Here is a 25,321-nt window from a genome sequence, read left to right on the forward strand (position 1 = left end):
GATACTTAAAGTTTGGTTCAAAGATTACAAATAAAAATCTTCAACAAGCATCCACTATATCATCCAAATTCCCTAAAATCCATTACAAATATCATCACACTTCCATTCCAATATTCATCACAAAATCCAAATACTTCACAAAATCCATTCATTACAAATTTCCAAACTTCATTACAAAAAAATTCTTATATCACATTTATTACAAATCCCTAAATAACTAAACCAAATCGATGCAAAAACAATCTCCATGCTTCCACCTTTACATCAACATCTACCAAGTTGCCCTGTTGCTTCTAATCCTAAACCGTTTCTCTTCATTTCTTCATCTTCAAGCCATTTCCACTTCTTCTTCTTGTATAATCTCATCAACATGTCATGCCACTTCTTTGTTTTAGATGTCATAGCTTCTTGCTTCAAACCTTCACAAAAAACCATGCCCTGCATTCATACATACATCTATACAGCTCAATAAAACAGTCCCTGCAGGTAGTAGATGAGATAATAACACATAATATATTAAGCCAATACCATACTTCAATTCAAATCAAAACAGTCCCTGCAATATACTCCAAACAGCATATCAATACAACATCCCTAAACCACATACAAGTCAGCCCTGAGGCAGCCAATTGACATTCTAACCATCCATCCACAAAATCACTTTCAGCACATATCCATACCATTTTCAAACAGCCAGACCTACATCCAAAACAAAATAAAAATAATTATAACTCTACACATCCAAACAGCTCACTTTCAACCTATTGCTAACAGGTCCTAACCTCTAACTGATTCTGAAACCATATAACTAACTCTAACATAAAACTAACAGCATAACTGTTATAACAATCATTTCCTAACTTCCCTAACATTCATAACTAACTTTTGTAACCCCTTTCTAACAACCTAGGCAATCTCCTAACAGCATAACAGTTTGTAACTAACTTCTCAACAGATTCCTAACAGAATTCTAACTGAATCATAACAGAAAAATTGAGAAGAGTAACTAACCTGGAAACTCTATATAACTGGACTTTCACCCAGCTTCAAGGCTCTCCACGGTTCTTCCAATTTCTCAGCTTCTTCACCATTTTCAATTACCTTCAACAGAACCCCAATTCACCTTCTTCAATCTTCATCTACACACCATCTTCTCCTCCACGATTCTTCCAATTTCTCAGCTTCTTCACCATTTTCAATTACCTTCAACAGAACCCCAATTCACCTTCTTCAATCTTCATCTACACACCATCTTCTCCTCCACGATTCTTCCAATTTCTCAGCTTCTTCACCATTTTCAATTACCTTCAACAGAACCCCAATTCACCTTCTTCAATCTTCATCTACACACCATCTTCTCCTCCACCATTCTTCATCATCTACAAGCATCAATCCACACTTATTCTGCAAGAACAGAAACCAGACTAATCTTCATCACCAATTCACCGACTCCTTACCCGATCTTTGGTCGCAAGACCTTTTCTTATCCTATCCTTATTCCAGGTTTTCTGATATTCCTTTCCCTCTTTGGGATAAATATATTGGTGGCGACTCTGTTTATCATCATTTCGCGAGCGCGCATCACATATACGCTATTAACGTACCTCGCCGAACCATAAATGGCGGGCAATATGGTCTTGATACCTAGTCAAAAGAGAAGTATCGCTCGGTCCTCCGAGAAATCCCGGACGTTGTGGACCAGCCTCCGGTACAGCTCCCTGATGTCCCTCGCCATCAGTCTCTCGACGTTGTCTTCCTCATCGGCGCATTTCGTCGATCAAACCTCCTCTTCTACGAACCACTAAAAAAATAAAAGATAATTAAAATATAAATAAAATATAAATTAAAAAAATTAAAAATTAAAAAATTAAAAAATTAAATATAAATAAATAAATAAATAAAGGCCCGAGCCGAACAACGGGGAGCTGGGTTGTCCGGCTGGTTTCCTTGCAAAACCGGAACACCAAAGCTTGTGTTATCCAGTTGGTAATTTGAAAACATGCTAAAACCGGAACATCAAAGCTTGTGTTATCCGGTTGGTGATTTGAAAATATGCTAAAACCGGAACACCAAAGCTTGTGTTGTCCAGTTGGTTAAAATCCAAAAAACAAAGAACCAGAACACCTACTTGTGGATTGTCCGGTTGTGCAATTCAAAATTCGTTTCTCCCTTCTGGTTGTTCGGTTGTGCAATTCAAAATTCGTTTCTCCCTTCTGGTTGTCCGGTTGTGCAAAATGAGTGAAAAATAAAAAAATTTAAATCTTAAACTATTTATACAGAGATAAATTTGTCTAAATAAATATTTTGTAGGGATATAGGGATAATTGTTGAGGGTACATTTATAATTTTCTCATTTCCATATGAAGTTAGGATAGCCACAAAAATCGTGGCAGACGCTGAATTCATCTCCTACCTCAGAATCAATCTCTTATGTTCGAAATTCTTCCATGGTAGCATCTCTCTTCCCTCTCTCAATTCTCATTCAATTTATTTTTCTCTAGTACTAGTACCATTCTTTAGCTTCGTGTTCGCAGTTAATGCATGGAAAGTGTTTGTATAATTGCCAAGCAGAACAAATAAAGCATATCAATTTTTGTATTGTAACTACATCATTATTACATTACATAACCCTTCAATTCAAGTTCAACCATGACCACACTACTGAATACAGTGTCTGCAACTTCAAATTTAACCTTAAAGTCAAAAAGAAACAGTTGCAGTTTCTTAACTACCCATGTTCAAAATCTTAACTATGGCAGTTTCCCTTTCAAGAAAAATTGTTTTTCAAGAGTTTTGGCTTCGGAGGCCCATATGACAATTCCCTCAAAAGATAATGTTTTTACCCTGCAAAATTGGAGAGAAGGGAAGAAAGACTATAAGAGCATGGAAGGTAGAATCAATGATGCGTTTCTTCATTTAGAGCACATGGTAGGTAGGGGTTATAAACCTTATGTAGCTCAAGCAACTCAGCTTTTGTATGATATTTGTAAGTCTGGTAAAACTAGAAAAGCTGTTAGGCTTATGGAGATGATGGTAACTTCGGGTATTATGCCTCATCCTCGTACTTATACGTATTTGGTCAGTTATTTGTGTAAAAGAGGTAGTGTTGGTTATGCAATGCAATTGATTGAAAAGATGGAAGCAAGTGGTTATCCAACTAATAATATTACCTATAATACTTTGGTTAAAGGACTTTGTACGCATCGGAAATTGAAACAGAGTATGCAGGTTTTAGAGAGGTTTGTCCCAGATGTAGTTACATATTCTATCTTGCTTGAAGCTGCTTGTAAGGAAAAGGGAGTACATGAAGCCATGAAGCTGCTAGATGAGATAATTGCCAAGGGTGGTGAGCCTAATTTGGTTAGCTACAATGTGTTGTTGACTGGGTTGTGTAAGGAAGGTAGAACAGAAGAAGCTATTAAGTTTTTTAAAGGATTGCCTGAAAAAGGGTTTAAACCTTGTGTTGTAAGTCATAACATTTTGTTAAGAAGTTTGTGCTATGAAGGGCGATGGGAGGAAGCGTACGAGCTTTTAGCAGGGATGGAAAGAGAGGGCCTGACTCTTTCTGCAGTTACTTACAACATATTGATCACTTCTCTTTCTCTCAATGGAAAAATTGATCAGGCTTTCCAAGTTTTGGATGAAATGACAAAGAGTGGTTTCAAGGTGAGTGCTAATAGCTATAATCCAATTATTGCTCGTCTCTCCAAGGAAGGAAAGGTGGATCTTGTTGTTGAGTGTCTAGACCAAATGGTTAATCGGCGTTATCGTCTTAGTGCTGGAACGTACGATGCTATTGCCTTGCTTTGTGAGCGAGGGAAGGTGAAGGAGGCTTTCTCAATATTTGAGAACTTGGGTAAAAAACAAAACTACCCTATTGGTGATTTCTACCAAACTGTGATTATGTACTTGTGTAGGAAAGGGAATACATATCCGGCCTTTCACATATTATATGAAATGGTAATGCATGGATTTACACCAAATTCCTTTACTTACTCGTCTTTGATAAGAGGATTGTGTAAGGAGGGAATGCTTGATGAGGCTCTCGAGATATTTGAAATTTTGGAAGACCATGACTATGTGCCTCAAGTTGACAACTATAATGCTCTTATTCTTGGATGCTGCAAATCTAAGAGAATAGACTCGTCAATAGAGATATTTCAGATGATGGTCAACAAAGGATGTATGCCTAATGAGATAACATATACCATTCTTGTTGAAGGGCTTGCTTTTGAAGAAGAAATGGATTTAGCAGCTACCCTAGTGAAAGAGTTACATCTGAAAGGGGTTCTGAGTCAAAGTACCGTCGAAAGACTTTCTATGCAATACGACCTCAAGGAGTTAACAGGGTAGAGAGAGAGAGATATACAATCAAAGTATGTATAACAAAAAAATGTAAGTAGGGATTTTACCTCTTTCAGATATGAAAGTAGTTTTCTCAGCTTTAAGTACTTGATATCTTATTTAATGTTGAATGGTTATTGAAACTTAGTTCCTGAATGCTTTAAATTTTGATTGAGTTTATAATTTAGAGATGAATAGTGAAAGTTTTACAGCAGATAGTTTGATGCCGGTTATTAACCCTTATTTTTCAATACTGATAAGCGCTTTGAAAATATCCTAAGCACTTAATGCATACACATATAGATAACTTGATAAGCTAGACCTGAATGTGACATAAAAATGCTATTCAATTGTAAACAGCAGTACTACTTTTTGGACTTTGATGAAGCAGAAAGCTAATCGTATCGAGTGATTTCTATGCAGCAGAAATTGGGCACAGGAGCAGAGGATCTTGACACAGAGTCACTGATTGTTGTGGAGTGTGTTCCAGTAGAGAGGTTGAATTTGTTTTCTGTTGATGTTGATTAGACGGCTTACATTCTGAGATACAGTTAAAATATTAGTCGTCTGATATTAATTGGACAGTTTGGATTGCTTGACTGCTGATTTTCTAACCGTAGGTTATTCAAATCCATGTATCTACCAACATTGAGCTGTTGGTCAATGGATGTGAATAACAATTTGTATTTCATATTAAATCTAGGCGTATTACACAGGCACAAGGTTTTGTTTATAAACTTGTTAAAATGACATGCCTGCCAGGCATGCAGATTTTTCTTTGCTAAGTGGTGATGATGTTGGTTGATTCAAATGTCTAAGGATCTCACAAGGTTGCTGCTAGCTAATGTATGTTGTGAAAATTAGAAAGCTATGTATAGAATGAACAAAATAGATTTTTTTTTTTTTTGGACGAAGTTCATGCATCCTCCTCTTAAGTAGGGGGTGGACAACGAGCGGTTTGGGCGGGTTTGAGCCCAAAACTTCCAAACGGTCCAAATCGTGAGTTATTAGCAGGTTCATTTTTGCCCATTTTTTTCCTTCGGTTTCTTCAGTTTCAGATTGGTAGATGACAGGTTTTTTGGGTTGGTTTTATGGGGTTCCAAGGTTTAGTTTTAGAATGGTAAAGTTTAATGAATGTTAAATACCAATGCGCAAGTTAGCGGAACATTAAAATATTCAACGTAAGAGGATGATCTTGGTTGATCTTGATTCAACAAAAGGTTTGAAAACAGATTGCAATGGCTACAAGGGAGGCTCTTTTGAGTGTTTTGTCATTTGAAATCTTACATAGAGTAGCAACATTCTTTTAAGGTTTTTCATTTTATGTGCTTGAAATAAATATAGGCTATTTTGATTTCGAAATGATTCTTTTTCTCTAATGCAATATAAAGACAGACAATAAAAAATATTTTATCTATTTGAAAATAATTGAAACTATTAATAAAATTAAGCTAGCTACTCTCAAGCTAAAGCTATATAGACATGTAAGCAAGTAGCCTGCGATAGTAATTTGTATGTGATGTATTTTGGTGTGGAAGAGATAAATAAGTGGTATACTGGTGTGAGGTGGAATCACACTTATATAAAATTGATGGTTATAATCGTCCCCGGTGAACGCAGTGCCAGACGCAGGTGACTGTTGGATGGACACCAATGGTTAAGATGAGAGTGACGCGTTGCATAAGTGCAAAATTCACCAATGAGAGCACTTCAACGCTTAAGTCAACAAAATCATAGAGATGTAACTTGCAAGTGTGTAATAAGTTGCAGCTTGGTGTGACATAGAGTCAGAATTATATAAGAGTGGTCGTTAGAACTGTCCCGAATTGACACATTGCCATATGCTAAGGGTTGTTGGATGAGCACCAATAATTGAGATGGGAATGATTGTTAGACGCTTGGCTTACGTATCTAGAGGGGGGTGAATAGATACTTCAGAATTTATTCGGATTTTCTTAAAAAATATGGCGAAAGCGTTTAGGGATCGACTCGCGTCTATTCCGGACCGCTACGGGAAGGATCAGATATGTTTTAAACCACAAACTGATTATGATGTGAAGATGAAAACTATCAGAGAATCAACAAGTTATGCTACGATAAATAGTTTAAGTTGTTTAACTTGGATAAGCTTGTTTCCAATGACTTTGATTAACGAAAGAAGCAATATATCAAACACGTGGTGTATAATACTCAAATTGAGTTGTGAATCAATGTGTGGTGACTTGTGATGTGTTTACAGAATTCTATCACACAAGTTTAACACTTTGATTCGTTAATCAATTTGCGATTATAACCAGAAATAAGCACAACGTAATCGAAAAGATAAGAGCGATAAAGAACACGATATTTGTTCAGGCAGTTCGTCGATCGTCCTCGCTACGACTACATCTGCCCCCAATTCCAAACGGGAATCGAGATGTCTTTCATTATGATTGAAAAGAGTTTATACAAAGAAGATAACAAAGCAATAACGATAAACCGAATAAGTTGATTCTTTGTATCTTCTTCCCCTTGATCTTGAGCCAGATCAAGTATCTTCCAAGAGCTTGTCGTTGATTCCCTTTCTGCAATGTTGTGAATTGATCGAACCCTTGTTCTTCAACTTCTACACTCAGCTAAATCGTTGATGAAGCCTCTTGACAAAAACCCCCCAAAATTCACCAATCTTGGAGGACAAAATCCGCAGATTTTATTCACCAATAACCCCACAAATCTTCACCCACCGGGAACCTTCAATTCCTTTCCATGGACCTTATCAATCTTGATCACAAACCCTCACCACAAGAATTGTTATGTGTAGTTGTGTTGGAGTTGAGAAGAAGATAGAAGATGAGAAGACTTTGTGTATCTTTCAGTTGTTGGTGTTGACTTCAATAATTAGCTGAAAATGATATATATATATATATATATAGGTGCTAGCAGAGTTGGCTGAAGGCAGACACAAAATTTGGTAAGTTTTGGGGTGATTGGTCGACCTACTCCATTGCTTGGGTCGACCTAAATGGAACAGATTCAGCAGTTTGATATTTGTCTTCAGTTGAGTCGACCTGTTGGGACTCTGGGTCAACCTAAAAGCAGCTGACTTTGGTTCTTGTGATTTTTCATCATTTTAGGTCGACCTAGGCAGTTGGTTGAGTCGACCTAAATGGAGCAGAAGTGAAACCTTTTTGCTCCCTTCAGTTTGCGTCGACCTAGGGGCAGAATGGGTAGACCTAACTGGACCAATTTCTTCCACAAGATGGTTGTAGCATTCTAGGTCGACCTAGGCTTGTGTTGAGTCGACCTAAGATGTCCAAAAGTGCCAAAATCTTGCTTTTCCTTATATCATTCACTTGTAGCTTGATATTTGATCAATGAAGATGTTTTCCATGAATCAAAAACTATTGATGAGTATATGCTTGAACTTACATACTACCCCTTTTTTATGGTGGCAAACATTGGTTGAATGATGTAATTTGATATAAGCTCCCCCGTACTTTAATGTGTAATCTCCCTCGTACTCTCATACTCTCATACTCCCCCTTTGACAACATCAAAAAATGAAACAAGGAGGGTAATAGGAGAAAGCACACAGAATAATAATAATAAATAAGATAAAAAGAACATACAAGATTATAATGGCCAAAGTTAAAGTAGGTCACAATTACAAAACACCGAAATAGTCAAGATAAAACAAACATAAGAAAGTGATATGATATGATATGATATGCAATGCTATGAACTAATGGAATACAATGCTCTCCTAACGTCTTCCTCTTCCATGGTAGCGGCCACCTCTTCCTCTTTGAAATCCTTGAGGACGATCCTCTTCAACCTGCTCAAGTAGTTCAAGAACACTCCTATTGAGAATGTTGGAGTTTTGACTCAGGTTGGCATGACGATTGTTTGCCGTTTCCTCAAACCTGTTTTGTCCCAGTGGTACCCCATAAGAGTTAAGGTGGTTTGGGAAAATTCTTGAGGAGGTTTGATTCTCATGTAGGTCAGCCCATCAACTATCATACCAAAGTGATTCACTATCCTCTGGATTATAGATCCATAGCATAAAGCAGTGGTTTTCTGCTTGACTTCATAGAATTTGTTGGCTAGGAAGTGTGGCCAGTGAACACGAGTCCTATTTTCCAACAAATACATCAAAATTATCTCATTCCTTTCAATCCTAGAGTATCCACCCGACCGTGGTCGAATGATACGGGAGATAATCCAATTTAGAAGTCTAGGATTTCTCTTGAGATGCCCTGCAGTTATAGTTTCATTTGGCTTGTCAAGAAATGTTGGTTCCTTGAGGATTGATCGCATGTAAGCCATATGATCATAATTTACGGGAAAATCACCATCCGCTATACGAAACTCATCACCTGTCATGGTAAGACCAAAAATACTCACCCAAACTGGTTTATCAACAAAGTGTGAACGCGAGCCCATCTTAAACCGAAAAGTACATCCATCAACCGTTTGTAAACCGGCATAGAAAGCACGAACTACATCCTCATTATATGCGGTATCACATGCCAACAGTGGACCAATATTCTGATATTGAACTAAACTAGTAATTTCCGGAATGTTCATACGGTCGGCTACCTTAGGGTTGTACACATACTGCTTAATAATCTTTCTTTTCAGATGATATTTCTCAAATTCAGCCTTACAATCTGGATGAACAAGGGCAAAAGCACTTACCGATCGAGAAGCGGATCCAGACGCGATTTCTTTTCCTTTTCTTGACTTGGGAGGCATGATGTTGAGATGAATTGAGTGAATATGTTGAGGTAAATTGAAGATGGCTGAGAGTTTGAGAGATTTGATGCTTGGAGAATTAGGGTTGCCGTAGGATAGGATTGGTTTGAGGAAGAGGAAAATGTAATATGAATGAATGAAGAGAAAAGATGCATGGGCCGGGTCGACCTAAAAGCGCAAATTTGGGACTTTAAGTCTCAGTACGTCGACCCAAGGAGAAGGCTGCGTCGACCTAAACGAAGCAGTAGCTTCATCTTTTAATTGGAAGCAAAGTAGGTCTACCTATAGATAGATTAGGTCGATGTAACTGGCAATTATTTTCTTCTTTTTAAAAAAAGCTTCAATAGGTTGACGTAAAGTCAGTTTGGGTCGACTCAAAATGGTCCAAAATTCATGTATTGCAACAAATAGTCAGGAATTGAATATGCATGCTTAATCTACCACATGTAATGTTGATTGTTATGATTCTTAAACTTGACACATTATGCTCATGATGTACAATCTATATGTGATTGAGAAATATTGAGAAGCACATAGGATGTCACTATAATCATGTTAATTGATTGCATATTACAGAATCAATAGTATTTCTGGAAGTGAACAACAAACATGTTACCCCTTTATCGATTTTCATATATGTTGTCATCATGGTATAAGATATAGTATGTTCCTTTGATCCATGTAGCACGATCCTTGACCGGTTGCGTACTACCTTCACACTAAAGAAGAATGTTAGCATAAACATAAACAATAGATAGACGAGAAAATAATTAGATAGTCATAACCACATTTAGCTCAAATTAGAGATATCCAATATCCCTAATTCTCTGTGAATGTTGAAGAAAGGCTCGGTTGCAATAGGTTTAGTAAAGATGTCTGCTAATTGTTTCTTGCTCTCAACATGTTCAAACACAACTTCCCCTTTTTCTACATGATCTTTTAAGAAGTGGTGCCTTATTTCTATATGCTTGGTTCATGAATGTAGAACAAGATTTTTCCTTAAGTTGATGGCGCTTGTGTTGTCACACATGATAGGTATTCGGTCAAGTTTGATGCCAAAATCAATAAGCTGCTGTTTGAGCCACAATATCTGTGCACAGCAACTTCCGGCAGCTACGTATTCTGCTTCAGCTGTGGATAATGCGACTGATACTTGTTTCTTGTTGTGCCAACTTATCAATGAATTTGAGAATAGATGACATGTGCCACTAGTTCTTTTTATGTCAGATTTGCATCCAGCAAAGTCGGAGTCGGAGAATCCCACCAAGTAGCATTCATTTCCCTTAGGAAACCATAGACCATATGTGGTAGTTCTACGGAGGTATCGTAGAATTCTTTTTACAGCCTTTAGATGTGATTCCTTTGGGCACGATTGGTATCTTGCACACATGCATACGCTAAACATAATTTCTGGTCTTGAGGCCGTGAGATACAATAGAGAGCCTATCATGCCTCGGTATAATTTTACATTAACCTCTTTGTCGTTTTCATCCTTGTCTAGGTTACCATTTGTGGCCATAGGTGTGTCAATCTCCTTTTCCTCACTCATCCCAAATCTCTTTAGCAATTCTATGCAATATTTAGTTTGGCTAACGAAAGTTCCATGACTTAGCTGCTTGATTTGTAGACCAAGGAAAAAGTTCAATTCCCCCATGAGGCTCATCTCAAATTCACTCTGCATAAGCTTAGAAAATTCTTTGACAAGTTTTGCATTAGTTGACCCAAATATTATATCATCTACATAAACTTGAACCAGAAGTATATCTTTTTCTTTTCTCTTAATGAAGAGAGTAGTATCAACTTTACCCCTAGAGTATCCTTGACTAAGTAGAAATTTGCTTAAACGCTCATACCAAGCCCTACGGGCTTGTTTGAGACCGTATAAAGCACGTTTCAACTTGTAAACATGTGTTGGATACTTATAATTTTCAAAACCGGATGGTTGAGCTACATAGACCTCTTCATTAATATAACCATTTAGAAAAGCACTTTTAACATCCATTTGGAAAAGCTTAAAGTCTTTTGAGCAAGCATAAGCAAGTACGAGGCGAATTGCCTCAAGACGTGCTACGGGAGCATATGTCTCCTCATAATCAATACATTCCTCTTGATTGTAGCCTTGAGCTACCAACCTAGCTTTGTTTCTAGTAATAACACCGTTTTCATCAAGTTTGTTACGAAAAACCCACCTAGTGTCGATTACTTGATGTTCTCCCGGATGAGGGACAAGGTCCCATACATCATTCCTTTTAAACTGGTTTAATTCTTCTTGCATGGCCATTAGCCAATGCTCATCAAGTAATGCGTCTTTTGCGTTTTTCGGTTCAACTTGTGAAACAAAAGCAAAATGATGACAAAAGTTACTTATCTTGGAGCGTGTTGTAACGCCCTTTGAGATGTCACCTAATATGTTGTCAATTGGATGATCTTTTAAGTTTGTCCAGGCCTTTGGAAGTTCTTCGTTGCTTGAGATATTTTCTTTTTCAACGCTATCATGAGATTCATCTTTTTCTTCCTTAGCATCTTCAGCTTTGATAATCTCACTTTCTTCTTCCTTTTCCTTGACAATATCTTCAGTAGATGGGCCTGCACTATCAAAAGAGATACCTTTCTCGACACATTTTGAGTAAGATTCATCAAAGGACACATGAACTGACTCTTCAACAATAAGTAGTCTTTTGTTGTAAATCCTATATGCTTTACTAGATTGAGAGTAACCAAGAAATATGCCTTCGTCCGCTTAAGCATCAAATTTACCAAGGTTATCCTTACCGTTGTTTAACACAAAACATTTGCAACCGAATACGTGGAGATGTGACACATTAGGTTTTCTACCTTTTAATAGTTCATATGGAGTTTTGTTTAGTGTAGGACGAATTAGTATCCTATTCAAAACATAACATGTGGTGCTAATAGCATCGGCCCAGAAATATTTAGGTAGATTTCCTTCATTGAGCATTGTTCTTGCCAACTCTTCTAAAACACGGTTTTTACGTTCGACCACACCATTTTGTTGTGGTGTTCTAGGAGCTGAAAAGTTATGTTCAATTCCATGTTTATCACAATATTTTTCAAAATGATAATTTTCAAATTCTCCACCGTGATCACTACGGATTGCAACTATTTTGGTGTTCATTTTGTTTTGACATAACCTTGCAAATTGAGTAAATGCTGGAAATGTTTGATCCTTACTAGGTAGGAAGATTGTCCAACAAAATCTAGAGTATTTATCGACAATGACAAAACAATAGATGTTTCCACCTATGCTTTTAGTCCTTGAAGGGCCAAAGAGATCCGTGTGAAGAAGTTCAAGGGGTCGTGATGTTGAAACCACATTTTTTGATTTAAAAGAAACTCTTGTTTGTTTCCCCTTCTAACACGCATCACATAGATGATCTTTTGAAAACTTTATTTTTGGTAAGCCGATTACTAAATCCTTTGTGACAACCTTAATTAGTAAGTCAAAGTTTATGTGAGCAAGGCGTCTATGCCAAAGCCATGAGTCTTCGCCTAAGGTAATATGACACTTGGAATTTGACTTAGAAACTTCGTCCAAATTTGGCATATAAATGTTGTTTACTCTTGTGCCATTAAACACAATGTCTCTTTTCTTAATATGTTCGATTGTGCAACCAGAATTTGTGAAAGTTACTTTGAAATCTTTGTCGCACAATTGACTAATACTTAAGAGATTATGTTTAAGACCTTATACTAGTAATACATCAGATATGGTTGTGGTGGATGGGTTACCTACACTTCCTTTACCAAGTATAGCTCCCCGATTATTGTCTCCATAGGTGACATACCCCTTTTCTTTGCATGAAACTCAACAAAAAGCGATATGTCTCCCGTCATGTGTCTTGAACATCCGCTATCAAGGAACCACAACCTTTCAGCAATGTCAAGACACTTTTCCTGCAAAATTAATTTAGAGTGGAAGGTCCCCAATTTTCATTGGGTCCTTGGTAGTGAGTACATAAATTTTTGCACTTAGGCAACCATTGAAATACTCCTTTAGGAACTAGAATCCTCCTAAATTTGCATTTTTAATGGTGTCTCCCTTTTTGCAACAATAGTAACAAGTAATATGATGAGAATATGTTGATTTGCTAGTTGATACTTTTGGTACAAAAGTGTATTTGCTATATAAAGGAGTATACGATCTTTTGAACTTATTAGGATCAACCCCAAAAGTCACTTTTGGTTGTAGAGCCTTATCTAATTTGGCCTTAAGATCTCTTACTTCTTTTTGCCAAATGTGACATGTCTCACAACCAAACCATGATGGAGGATCTTCCTCAACTTTATTCTTTTGAATATCTAACATAGATTGTTTTAAGGCTTCCATGTTCTTTTCGGTCTTCTCAACTTTTGATTCAAGATATGAAAAAAAATTCTTATTTGAGGCCAAAAGTTTGAAAGCCTCAATTGCATCTCTATGTAGTTCTTCAAAAGTTAATTTTAATTGAGCATGAGATACCTTATCTACAAGTTCAGGTTTGAGATGACTTACACGTTTCTTTTTCTTGTGTTGATGAGCCATAAGACATAAGTTTGCAGATTCTTCTTCATCGCTTGATGAGTCTTCACTTGAGGAATCATTTTCCCATGCTATATAAGCTCTTCTAGGTTTGTTGTGAGTTTTGCTTTGATTCTTGTCTTTCTCCTTCTTGATATATGGACAGTCTGGTTTGTAATGACCAACTTTGCCGCAATTGAAACAAGGACCTTTGGATTTTCCTTTATTGTTATCATCTTGTTTGGACTTGTTGAATTGCTTCCTATAGTTAATCAAACTTTTGTCGGAGTGTTTTACTCCATTTTTCCTTATGTACTTGTTGTATCTTCGCACAAACAGTCCCATTTCCTCATCATCTGAATCTTCCTCATCACTTGTATCACTATCCTCTTGCTCTTGCTTTGAGGCCTTGGAGCTTGAAGCCTTTAGAGCTATTGACTTCTTCTCTGCCTCTTTCTCCATGTTCTTATCCTTCTTTACCTTTTTCTCATGCATGTCAAGGCATTTAAGGTGTTGCTCAGGTTCTTCAAGTTTACCAAAGAGAGTGGTGATGTCTAAGGTATTTAGATCATTTGCTTCTTTTATAGCTGTAACCTTGGGTTGCCATTCCTTGTTCAAACATCTTAAAACTTTGTTAGTAGCATTTGCATTGGAAACAGGTCTACCAAGATAATTTAAACGATTTATAAGATGTACGAATCTCTTTTGCATATTTTCAATGGATTCACCACTTTCCATATGAAAGAGTTCAAACTCTTGAGTTAACATGTTGATTCTAGCTAGTTTGACATCATCTCTGCCCTCATGTGCAACTTTCAATGTGCCCCACATAGCCTTAGCAGTTTTACAATGGGAAACACAATAGTATTCATCAACTCCTAGAGCTGAGATCAGAATATTTCTCGCTTTCCAATCGTATCCATATTTCTTTTCATCTTCAGCATTCCAACTAGTTTCTGGTTTAGGAATGACAGCACCAGCCGTATTTGTCATAGTAATTTCAAAAGGACCATTTACGATGGCTGTCCAAATGTTCCTATCAATGGAGTTGATATGAATACACATACAATCCTTCCAATAGCCATAGTTTTCACCGTTGAAAACTGGAGCTCTATTGTGAGCCCCTTTAGGTCCGGAAGCCATTTGTCAGATAAGTGTTTTTTGAAGCAAGGAATTAACCAGAGCTCTTGATGCCACTTGTTAGACGTTTGGCTTACGTATCTAGAGGGGGTGAATAGATACTTCAGAATTTATTCGGATTTTCTTAAAAAATATGGCAAAAGCGTTAAGGGATCGACTCGCGTCTATTCCGAACCGCTACGGGAAGGATCAGATATGTTTTTAAACCACAAACTGATTATGATGTGAAGATGAAAACTATTAGAGAATCAATAAGTTATGCTACGACAAATCGGTTAAGTTGTTTAACTTGGATAAGCTTGTTTCCAATGACTTTGATTAACGAAAGAAGCAATATATCAAACACGTGGTGTATAATACTCAAATTGAGTTGTGGATCAATGTGTGGTGACTTGTGATGTGTTTACAGAATTCTATCACACAAGTTTAACACTTTGATTCGTTAATCAATTTACGATTATAACCAGAAATAAGCACAACGTAATCGAAAATATAAGAGCGATAAAGAACATGATATTTGTTCAGGCAGTTCGTCGATCGTCCTTGCTACGACTATATCTGACCCCAATTCCAAACGGGAATTGGGATGTCTTTCATTATGATTGAAAAGAGTTTATACAAAGAAGATAACAAAGCAATAACGATAAACCGAATATGTTGATTCTTTGTTGAAGGATAGAAAAACACTTAGAAAGGGGGGGTTTGAATAAGTGTAGCTTTAAAACTTGACAGATAAAAATAAATTGCACAGTTATTTTTATCCTGGTTCGTTGTTAACTAAACTACTCCAGTCCACCCCCGCAGAGATGAGTTACCTCAACTGAGGATTTAATCCACTAATCGCACGGATTACAATGGTTCTCCACTTAGTCAGCAACTAAGTCTTCCAGAGTCTTCTGATCACACACTGATCACTCCAGGAACAACTGCTTAGATACCCTCTAAGACTTTCTAGAGTATACTGATCCACACGATCACTCTAGTTACAACCTGCTTAGATAACCTCTAAGACTTCCTAGAGTATTCTGATCCACACGATCACTCTAGTTCCTTACAACTTAATGTAATCAATTCTAAGAGTATTACAATTGCTTCTTAAAAGCTATAATCACAAACTGTGATATTTCTCTTAACGTTTAAGCTTAATCTCACTAAGATATTACAACAGCATTGTAGTGAGCTTTGATGAAGATGAAGATTCTGAGCTTTGAGTAGAACAGAGTTTCAGCAAGTTAATATGAGTTGTTTTTGTGCAGAATCGTTAACCTTGCTTCTCATCAGAACTTCATATTTATAGGCGTTGGAGAAGATGACCGTTGAGTGCATTTAATGCTTTGCGTGTTCCGTACAGCATCGCATTTAATGTTATACGCTTTTGTCAACTACCTCGAGCCTTGTTCACGCTGTGTCTACTGACGTAGCCTATAATAGCTTTTAACGTTCCTTTTGTCAGTCAGCGTAGCTTGCCACTTGTACTTCCTTCTGATCTGATGTTTGTGAATACAACGTTTGAATATCATCAGAGTCAAACAGCTTGGTGCAAAGCATCTTCTGATCTTCTGACCTTGAAGTGCTTCTGAGCGTGATACCATCAGAACTTCAGTGCTTCTGATCTCATGTTCTTCTGATGCTTCCATAGACCCATGTTCTGATTCTGCTTCGACCATCTTCTGATGTCTTGCCAGACCATGTTCTGATGTTGCATGCTGAACCCTTTGAGACAAAGCTTCTGAGCGCTGAATTATGTATACTCTTTATATATTTCCTGAAAAGGAAATTGCATTGGATTAGAGTACCATATTATCTTAAGCAAAATTCATATTATTGTTATCATCAAAACTAAGATAATTGATCAGAACAAATCTTGTTCTAACAATCTCCCCCTTTTTGATGATGACAAAAACATATATAAATGATATGAATTTGCGATCAGAAAGAGCAGACGGCAAAAGACAAATTACACAGCTATAGCATAAGCATATGAATATGTCTCCCCCTGAGATTAACAATCTCCCCCTGAGATAAATAATCTCCCCCTGAAATAAATACTCGAAGAACTTTAATAAAAGACTTCCCTGATTATTTCGGTAGAGACGATCACATAAGTGTTGAAAGTATTTATGGGTAAATATTTTCTGTAATATATCGTATCCACAGGGATTGGTTAATATCACTGCCGTTCTATAGTTGTTTATTTTGAGTTAAGAAATTTGGTTTGGTTTGTTTTATACTAATAATAATATCAAAAGCAAATAATAAAATAAAAGTAAGTAAAGGACTTTGTGTTAACAATTAAAGAAAGATGTTGAGTCTTTAGGGTTCATCAACCTAATCCTATACAATTATCAATTAATTCTCAATAGAACAATCCTTTGAATCATTATCTTCACTTATCCTCAAATAAGATTCCATGTCTGCAAATCAAATTAGATAACTTTTACCGGTATGAGATTCGATCTCTCCAAATCACAATAACGATAATAGTAATTAAGAACGATAATTATGAAAACCCAATTACAATTCCATCTCTGCAAATTGCAATTGAATCAATATAGTAACCTAGGGCAAAAGTTAAACCCTTTCTTTCGATCAAAGATTCAACAATGATGTAAATTAAAAGCAAGGTTTCTTATTGATAATAAATTCAAACAATTGTTCACAGGGATTTAGCTCTCCATAGACATGAAGAACATACAAAGATTAATGGAAGAATTCATCTTCATCAAAGGAATGTCTTCGCTTGATAGAGAATTGGTCTTCAATTGATGATTGTGGCTGCACCTTCAGATTGCTCTCCTAATTTCGCTCTTCACAAAAGTTCCCTTTCTCTTGGAAGCTAGGGCTTTTAAATAGAAGTTTTGGGCCTTTAACGCCGAGGCCGCGGCGCGGCCACGGGCTGGCGCGGCGCGCCCCTCAAACAGAAGTATTTTCGCGGCGCGCCTAGGAACTCTCGCGGCGCGCCCTTTGTACTTTCCATCTTTTTCTTCAGCCTTTGAGACTTCCAGCTTTCTTTCCTCCTCATGTTCTTCTTAAGTTCTTATTCAGCGCAAAACCTGCAACAATAACACCCACAAGTGATTCGATTTGCTTTACGCACGAACTAAACTTATTCAGTTCAATTCTTAATAAAAACCTATGGATTCATCACATTTTTGTATTGGTTTAGAGAAGAAATCACTTATATTAACACATGAATTTACCATTAATTTACTCCTAACAATAAGCTTCTGTCTTTAGAGAATTCATAGCTTCTGACTTCTGCTTCCATTGGACAGCTTCAGAACTAGAATTTCTTTAGATCCCTAGAACACTCACAGCTTCTGATTCCTGCTTCCATCTAGGACAGCTTCAGAACTTGAATTTCTTTGATCTTCTGAACATTCACAGCTTCTGATTTCTGCTTCCATCTAGGACAGCTTCAGAACTTGAATTTCTTTGATCTTCTGAACATTCACAGCTTCTGATTTCTGCTTCCATTTAGGACAGCTTCAGAACTTGAGTTTTCTGGATCTTTAGAACATTCACAGCTTCTGATTTCTGCTTCCCTCGGATAGCTTCAGAGCTTTGAATTTCTACCAACATCACTTCATGCTAGATTTGTATCAGAACATTGTTGAATGTACCAGAGCATCATCAGAGCATCTCTACATCCTGAAATGTTACAGAACAAAAACTAAACGACAAAAGTCAGCATGAACGAGTCAGAACATAAAATGTATATTAGAACACATGATATGTATCAGAGTCATATAGGCTAAAATAATGTATCAGAGCAAATAGAATTTTGTCAAAGCAAATAGACAAATATGGATCAAATTCTATTATCAGTGCTTCTGATTCATTCTTCTTTCTTGCTTCTGATTTCTGAAGCTTGACAGCACTCAGCTTGCTTCAGTTTCCATGAGCTTATTCTTTTTACAGAATAACACTTCTTATGGTTTTGCTTCTGTGTTTGCTTTGAAGATTCTCTTCACTTCTTTATACCTGCAAAACACTTAAACCATATAGAACTTGCAGTTCTTGTTAGAAAATGTGTGGGAGCTTTACCCAGCAACTGATAGATTAATCAAATCATTTATCATATATTTCTCCCCCTTTTTGTCATATCATCAAAAAGAATATTTCAAAAGATTCAGATGAATAAAACGACAAATAAAATCGTTGGAATGTAAAAACAAAGAAACTTTTCATTGATAATCAAAAGATATTACAAAAGGTTCTTATGTTTAACAAGATGAGAAACATTCCTAGCAAATACATAAAAAGTCATCCCAAGAGGAAATGACTACAAAAATTAAAAACAGCACCCCAGCAAGACACACTCTGTGTCAACCCATCAAGAATCCCTGTGGACTCTTGTCTTCCAGACTGGAACCTCCACTGTAGGAGAGATCCAAGAGACCAAAGAGGAAGAGAGGGACAGTTCACAGACAGAGAGCTAATGTTGCAAACGGGGCTTTCCCTTAACATAGAAGTTAAGAATATCATTCTTAACCTCTTCCCATTACTCAAGAAAGTCTTCTGTCTTTGGGTGAAAGTTGATAACAACATCAAAGAAGAGGTCTGACTTGAGAGGTATTAGGAGAGCCATCCCGAGATATGCAGAGATCTGTCGCCTTTGAGTCATAGATCTTCAACAGGCTTAGGATGAACGCTAGGTTTGAGCTAGGATTTTTAAAAGAAAGAAAAACTTGTTTGAGCAAGAGAAGAAAACGGAAGAGAGAGAGAGAGAGAGAAAAACTTGATGAGGAATGCAAAGAGATAGAGAAGGAGAACAAAAAACAAAGTGTAATAAAGAAAATATAAGAGGGAAAGAGAAGCGTTTGAAGAGTATTTAAAAGAAAACTGAAAGAGAGTAAATGATGAAAAGCATTTAATGTTACGTGACATGAGGAGAGATAATAAAGACAAATGAGGTGACTTGCACAGTTACCTATGGTCGGCGTCCCTTCAACTGCACGCGCGCTTATCCATGAATAGTAACGACAGGTTTACCATCCCGAGATAAAACGTTACAGCTGTTTTGCTTTAAAAGAGGTTCTGAATCAACTTAGACAATGAAACGTTAGTAATAACCGAATCATAATTTCTAAAAGATTTCAATCAGAACTTCTGATTAGAAAATAATCCATTTTCATTTCAGAAGATACTCATACATAAGAACTTCTCATCTTCTCATTCTGGGCATAAATCCATACTGATGTTCTTCAGAATGAACTTAAACCTATCTTCATCCAGGGGTTTTGTAAAGATATCAGCCCATTGATGGTCTGTATCCACAAAGTTTAAAGATAGAACACCCTTCTGAACATAGTCCCTTATGAAATGATGTTTAATCTCAATATGTTTAGCCTTTGAATGAAGAATAGGATTCTTAGATAAACATATAGCAGAAGTATTATCACAGAATATAGGAATGTTACTCTCATATATCTGATAATCTTCTAACTGACTCTTCATCCAGAGCATCTGTGTACTGCAACCAGCAGCAGCGACATATTCTGCTTCTGTTGTTGATAGAGCAATAGTAGCTTGCTTCTTGCTGTACCAGGAGATCAAATGACTTCCAAGAAATTGGCAACTTCCTGAAGTACTCTTTCTTTCAATTCTGTCTCCAGCATAGTCAGCATCGCAGAATCCTACTAAGTTGTATTCTTTAGATTTTCTGTAAACTAAGCCAACATTAGTAGTACCTTTCAGATACCTTAGAATTCTTTTAACAGCAGTTAAATGAGATTCTCTAGGATCTGATTGGAATCTAGCACACAAACAAACTCTGAACAGAATGTCAGGTCTAGAAGCAGTCAAATATAGAAGAGATCCAATCATACCTCTGTATAACTTCTGATCTACCTTCTTACTTACCTCATCCTTACCTAGGATGCATGTTGGATGCATAGGAGTTTTGGCTTCTTTGCAGTCTAGAAGATTAAACTTCTTCAGAAGTTCCTTCACATACTTGGTTTGGTGAACATACGTTCCTTCTGATGTTTGATTTATTTGTATTCCAAGGAAATACTTGAGTTCTCCCATCATGCTCATTTCAAACTCAGCCTGCATAGACTCAGCAAACTCCTTTCCAAGTGTAGCATTAGATGTTCCAAAAATAATATCATCTACATATATTTGACAAATTAAAATATCCCTTTTAAAGGTTTTACAAAAGAGAGTAGTGTCCACTTTTCCTCTAGTGAAACCATTATCCAGAAGGAAAGAACTTAAGCGTTCATACCAAGCTCTGGGAGCTTGTTTCAATCCATACAACGATTTCTTTAGTTTAAAAACATGATTAGGAGACATAGAGTCTTCAAAACCAGGAGGTTGATGGACATAAACTTCTTCATCTATATAACCATTTAGGAAGGCACTCTTAACATCCATCTGATAGAGAGTGATGTTATGTTGAGTGGCAAATGAAATTAATAGACGAATAGATTCTAACCTGGCCACTGGTGCAAAGGTTTCTGTATAGTCAATCCCTTCTTGCTGACTATAACCCTGAGCCACCAGTCTGGCTTTGTTCCTTACCACTTCACCTTTCTCACTGAGCTTGTTTCTGAAGACCCATTTTGTACCGATTATATTGAATCCATCTGGTCTAGGAACAAGATCCCAAACATCATTCCTTGTAAACTGATTCAGTTCTTCTTGCATAGCAATTATCCAGTCTGGATCTTCTAGAGCATGATCAACAGAAGTTGGCTCGATCAAAGACACAAGACCTAATTGACAGTCTGCATTGTTCTTAAGGAATGCTCTTGTTCTGATTGGATCATCCTTCTTTCCAAGAATGACATCTTCTGAATGACCAGAGATGAGTCTGGATGATCTTCTGACAGATGGTTCTTCCGAAATGCTTAGATTCTCCAGAGAAGCTGATACTTGATCTTCAGATTCTTTGCTTCTGAGAAGCTCTGCTTCTGATGCGTTGCTTCTTGGCTCAACAACTTCTGATATGTCAATATCACAATCTGCAAAATTATCAAACTGCTTTGGTTTTTCAGAACCAAGCTTATCATCAAACCTGATATTGATTGATTCTTCTACAACCAATGTTTCAGTATTGTATACTCTGTAGCCTTTTGAGCGTTCAGAATATCCAAGAAGAAAACATTTTTGTGCTTTGGAATCAAACTTACCAAGATGATCTTTAGTGTTCAGAATAAAGCATACACATCCAAAAGGATGGAAATATGAAATGTTGGGCTTTCTATTCTTCCACAATTCATAGGGAGTCTTATTTAGAATAGGTCTGATAGAGATTCTATTCTGAATATAGCATGCAGTGTTTATTGCTTCTGCCCAGAAATGCTTAGCCATATTGGTTTCATTGATCATGGTTCTGGCCATTTCTTGCAGAGTCCTATTCTTTCGTTCTACAACCCCATTTTGCTGTGGAGTTCTAGGACAAGAGAAATCATGGGCAATACCATTTTTTTTTAAGAATTCTTCAAAGGATCTGTTCTCAAATTCACCACCATGATCACTTCTGACCTTTATGATTTTACACTCTTTTTCAGATTGAATCTGAATGCAGAAATCAAAGAACACTGAATGAGACTCATCTTTGTGTTTCAAGAATTTTACCCATGTCCAGCGGCTATAATCATCTACGATGACTAATCCATATTTCTTCCCTCTGACAGATGCTGTTTTGACTGGGCCAAACAGATCAATGTGCAAGAGTTCTAATGGCCTTGAGGTAGAAACAACATTCTTGGACTTGAATGCAGGTTCGGAGAACTTGCCCTTCTGACATGCTTCACAAAGAGCATCTGATTTGAATTTCAGATTAGGGAGTCCTCTGACAAGATTCAGTTTGTTAATCTGAGAAATCTTTCTCAAACTAGCATGACCTAATCTTCTGTGCCAGACCCACTGCTCTTCAGAAACAGACATAAGACAAGTCACCTTCTGACTCATAAGATCTTGCAGATCTGTCTTATAAATGTTGTTCTTCCTCTTGCCTGTAAATAGGATTGATCCATCCTTCTGATTTACAGCCTTGCAAGACTTTTGATTAAAGATTATATCATAACCATTGTCACTCAATTGACTGATAGATAAGAGGTTATGTGTTAATCTTTCTACAAGAAGTACATTAGAAATGGAAGGAGAGTTACCAGACTTTATAGTTCCAGAGCCAATTATCTTGCCCTTCTGATCTCCTCCAAACTTGACTTCTCCTCCAGACTTAAGCACCAGGTCTTGGAACATAGACCTTCTTCCTGTCATGTGTCGTGAGCATCCAGAGTCCAGGTACCACGACATGTTGTGCTTTGTCCTTTTTGCAGCCAAGGATATCTGCAATAGGAATAATCTTATCCTTAGGTACCCACATCTTTTTGGGTCCTTTCTTGTTAGATTTTCTCAAGTTCTGATTGAACTTGGGTTTGACATTATAAGCAATAGGAGGAACATCATGATGATTTTTAATGTGAGTTTCATGATATTTCCTAGATTGTGTCACATGCTTTTTGGTGTGTGTTATGTGAAAACTTTGAGCATGTGAAGTGTGCCTAATATCATGGGAGTGGCCATACTTGAACTGATCATACAATGGCTTGTATGTGAATTTCATTTCATCAACAGGTTCAAGTTTGTATGGGGTTTCACCCTCAAAACCAATGCCTACTCTTTTGTTTCCAGACACAGCATATATCATAGAAGCTAGCTGACTTCTGCCAATACTTCTAGATAAGAACTTCCTGAAACATAAATCATATTCTTTCAGAATATGGTTTAGACTAGGAGTGGATTTTTCTGAATCAGAAGGAGATCCAACATTATTGGATAATTTTAAAAGTTTTTCTTTTAATTCAGAATTCTCCAACTCAAGCTTCTTTGTTTCAAATTCAAATAGCTTTTTCAGCTTTTTGTATTTGAGACTGATCTGAGACTTGAGTTCCAGAAGTTCAGTTAGACCGGAAACTAACTCATCTCTAGTAAGTTCAGAAAATACCTCTTCAGAATCTGATTCTGATGTAGATTCTGATCCGTCATCTTCTGTCGCCATCAGCGCACAGTTAGCCTGCTCATCTTCAGAGTCTGAATCATCTTCTGACTCATCCCAGGTTGCCATAAGACCTTTCTTCTTATGAAACTTCTTCTTGGGATTTTCCTTCTGAAGTTTTGGACATTCATTCTTGAAGTGTCCAGGCTCATTGCATTCATAGCACATGACCTTCTTCTTGTCAAATCTTCTGTCATCAGAAGATTCTCCACGTTCAAATTTCTTTGAACTTCTGACGCCTCTGAACTTCCTTTGCTTGTTCTTCCAGAGTTGATTCAGCCTTCTGGAGATCAAGGACAGTTCATCTTCTTCTTCAGATTCTGATTCTTCAGGATCTTCTTCTCTAGCCTGAAAAGCGTTAGTGCATTTCTTGATATTGGATTTTAATGCAATAGACTTACCTTTCTTTTGAGGCTCATTTGCGTCCAGCTCTATTTCATGACTTCTCAAGGCACTGATAAGCTCTTCCAGAGAAACTTCATTCAGATTCTTTGCAATCTTGAATGCAGTCACCATAGGACCCCATCTTCTGGGTAAGCTTCTGATGATCTTCTTTACGTGATCAGCCTTGGTGTATCCCTTGTCAAGAACTCTCAATCCAGCAGTAAGAGTTTGAAATCTTGAAAACATCTTTTCAATGTCTTCATCATCCTCCATCTTGAAGGCTTCATACTTCTGGATTAAAGCGAGAGCTTTAGTCTCCTTGACTTGAGCATTTCCTTCATGAGTCATTTTCAAAGACTCATATATGTCATAGGCCGTTTCCCTGTTAGATATCTTCTCATACTCAGCATGAGAGATAGCATTCAGCAAAACAGTTCTGCATTTATGATGATTCTTGAAAAGCTTCTTCTGATCATCGTTCATTTCTTGCCTTGTCAGCTTTACGCCACTGGCATTTACTGGATGTTTGTAACCATCCATCAGAAGATCCCATAGATCACCATCTAGACCAAGAAAGTAACTTTCCAGTTTATCTTTCCAGTATTCAAAGTTTTCACCATCAAATACCGGCGGTCTAGTATAACCATTGTTACCGTTGTGTTGCTCAGCAGAGCCAGATGTAGATGCAGGTGTAGACTTTTCACTTTCATCAACCATCTTTTACTGAAGCGTTTTTCTCTTCCTGAATCTTTTCTAAACACGGTTAAGTGCTTGCACCTTAGAACCGGCGCTCTGATGCCAATTGAAGGATAGAAAAACACTTAGAAAGGGGGGGGTTTGAATAAGTGTAGCTTTAAAACTTGACAGATAAAAATAAATTGCACAGTTATTTTTATCCTGGTTCGTTGTTAACTAAACTACTCCAGTCCACCCCCGCAGAGATGATTTACCTCAACTGAGGATTTAATCCACTAATCGCACGGATTACAATGGTTCTCCACTTAGTCAGCAACTAAGTCTTCCAGAGTCTTCTGATCACACACTGATCACTCCAGGAACAACTGCTTAGATACCCTCTAAGACTTTCTAGAGTATACTGATCCACACGATCACTCTAGTTACAACCTGCTTAGATAACCTCTAAGACTTCCTAGAGTATTCTGATCCACACGATCACTCTAGTTCCT

The 25,321-nt window shown here is 37.2% G+C and overlaps 1 protein-coding gene across 2 annotated transcripts; it reads left to right on the forward strand.

Moving 5' to 3' along the window:
* Positions 1–2,336: 2,336 nt before the first annotated feature.
* On the forward strand, positions 2,337–5,155 carry LOC131625152 (pentatricopeptide repeat-containing protein At1g79080, chloroplastic). 2 transcript variants are annotated; one of them, XM_058896051.1, is made up of 2 exons: positions 2,337–4,395; positions 4,768–5,155. In XM_058896051.1, exon 1 carries the CDS (start codon positions 2,650–2,652, stop codon positions 4,351–4,353), a length of 1,704 nt encoding a protein of 567 aa, XP_058752034.1. In that variant the 5' UTR covers positions 2,337–2,649; the 3' UTR covers positions 4,354–4,395; positions 4,768–5,155. The 2 variants fall into 2 exon arrangements, with proteins under 2 accessions (XP_058752034.1, XP_058752033.1); XM_058896050.1 differs by having other exon boundaries at positions 4,771–5,155.
* The last annotated feature ends 20,166 nt before the right edge of the window (positions 5,156–25,321 follow it).

This window comes from Vicia villosa, unplaced genomic scaffold, assembly GCF_029867415.1.
Source record: "Vicia villosa cultivar HV-30 ecotype Madison, WI unplaced genomic scaffold, Vvil1.0 ctg.000189F_1_1, whole genome shotgun sequence".
NCBI lineage: Eukaryota > Viridiplantae > Streptophyta > Magnoliopsida > Fabales > Fabaceae > Vicia > Vicia villosa.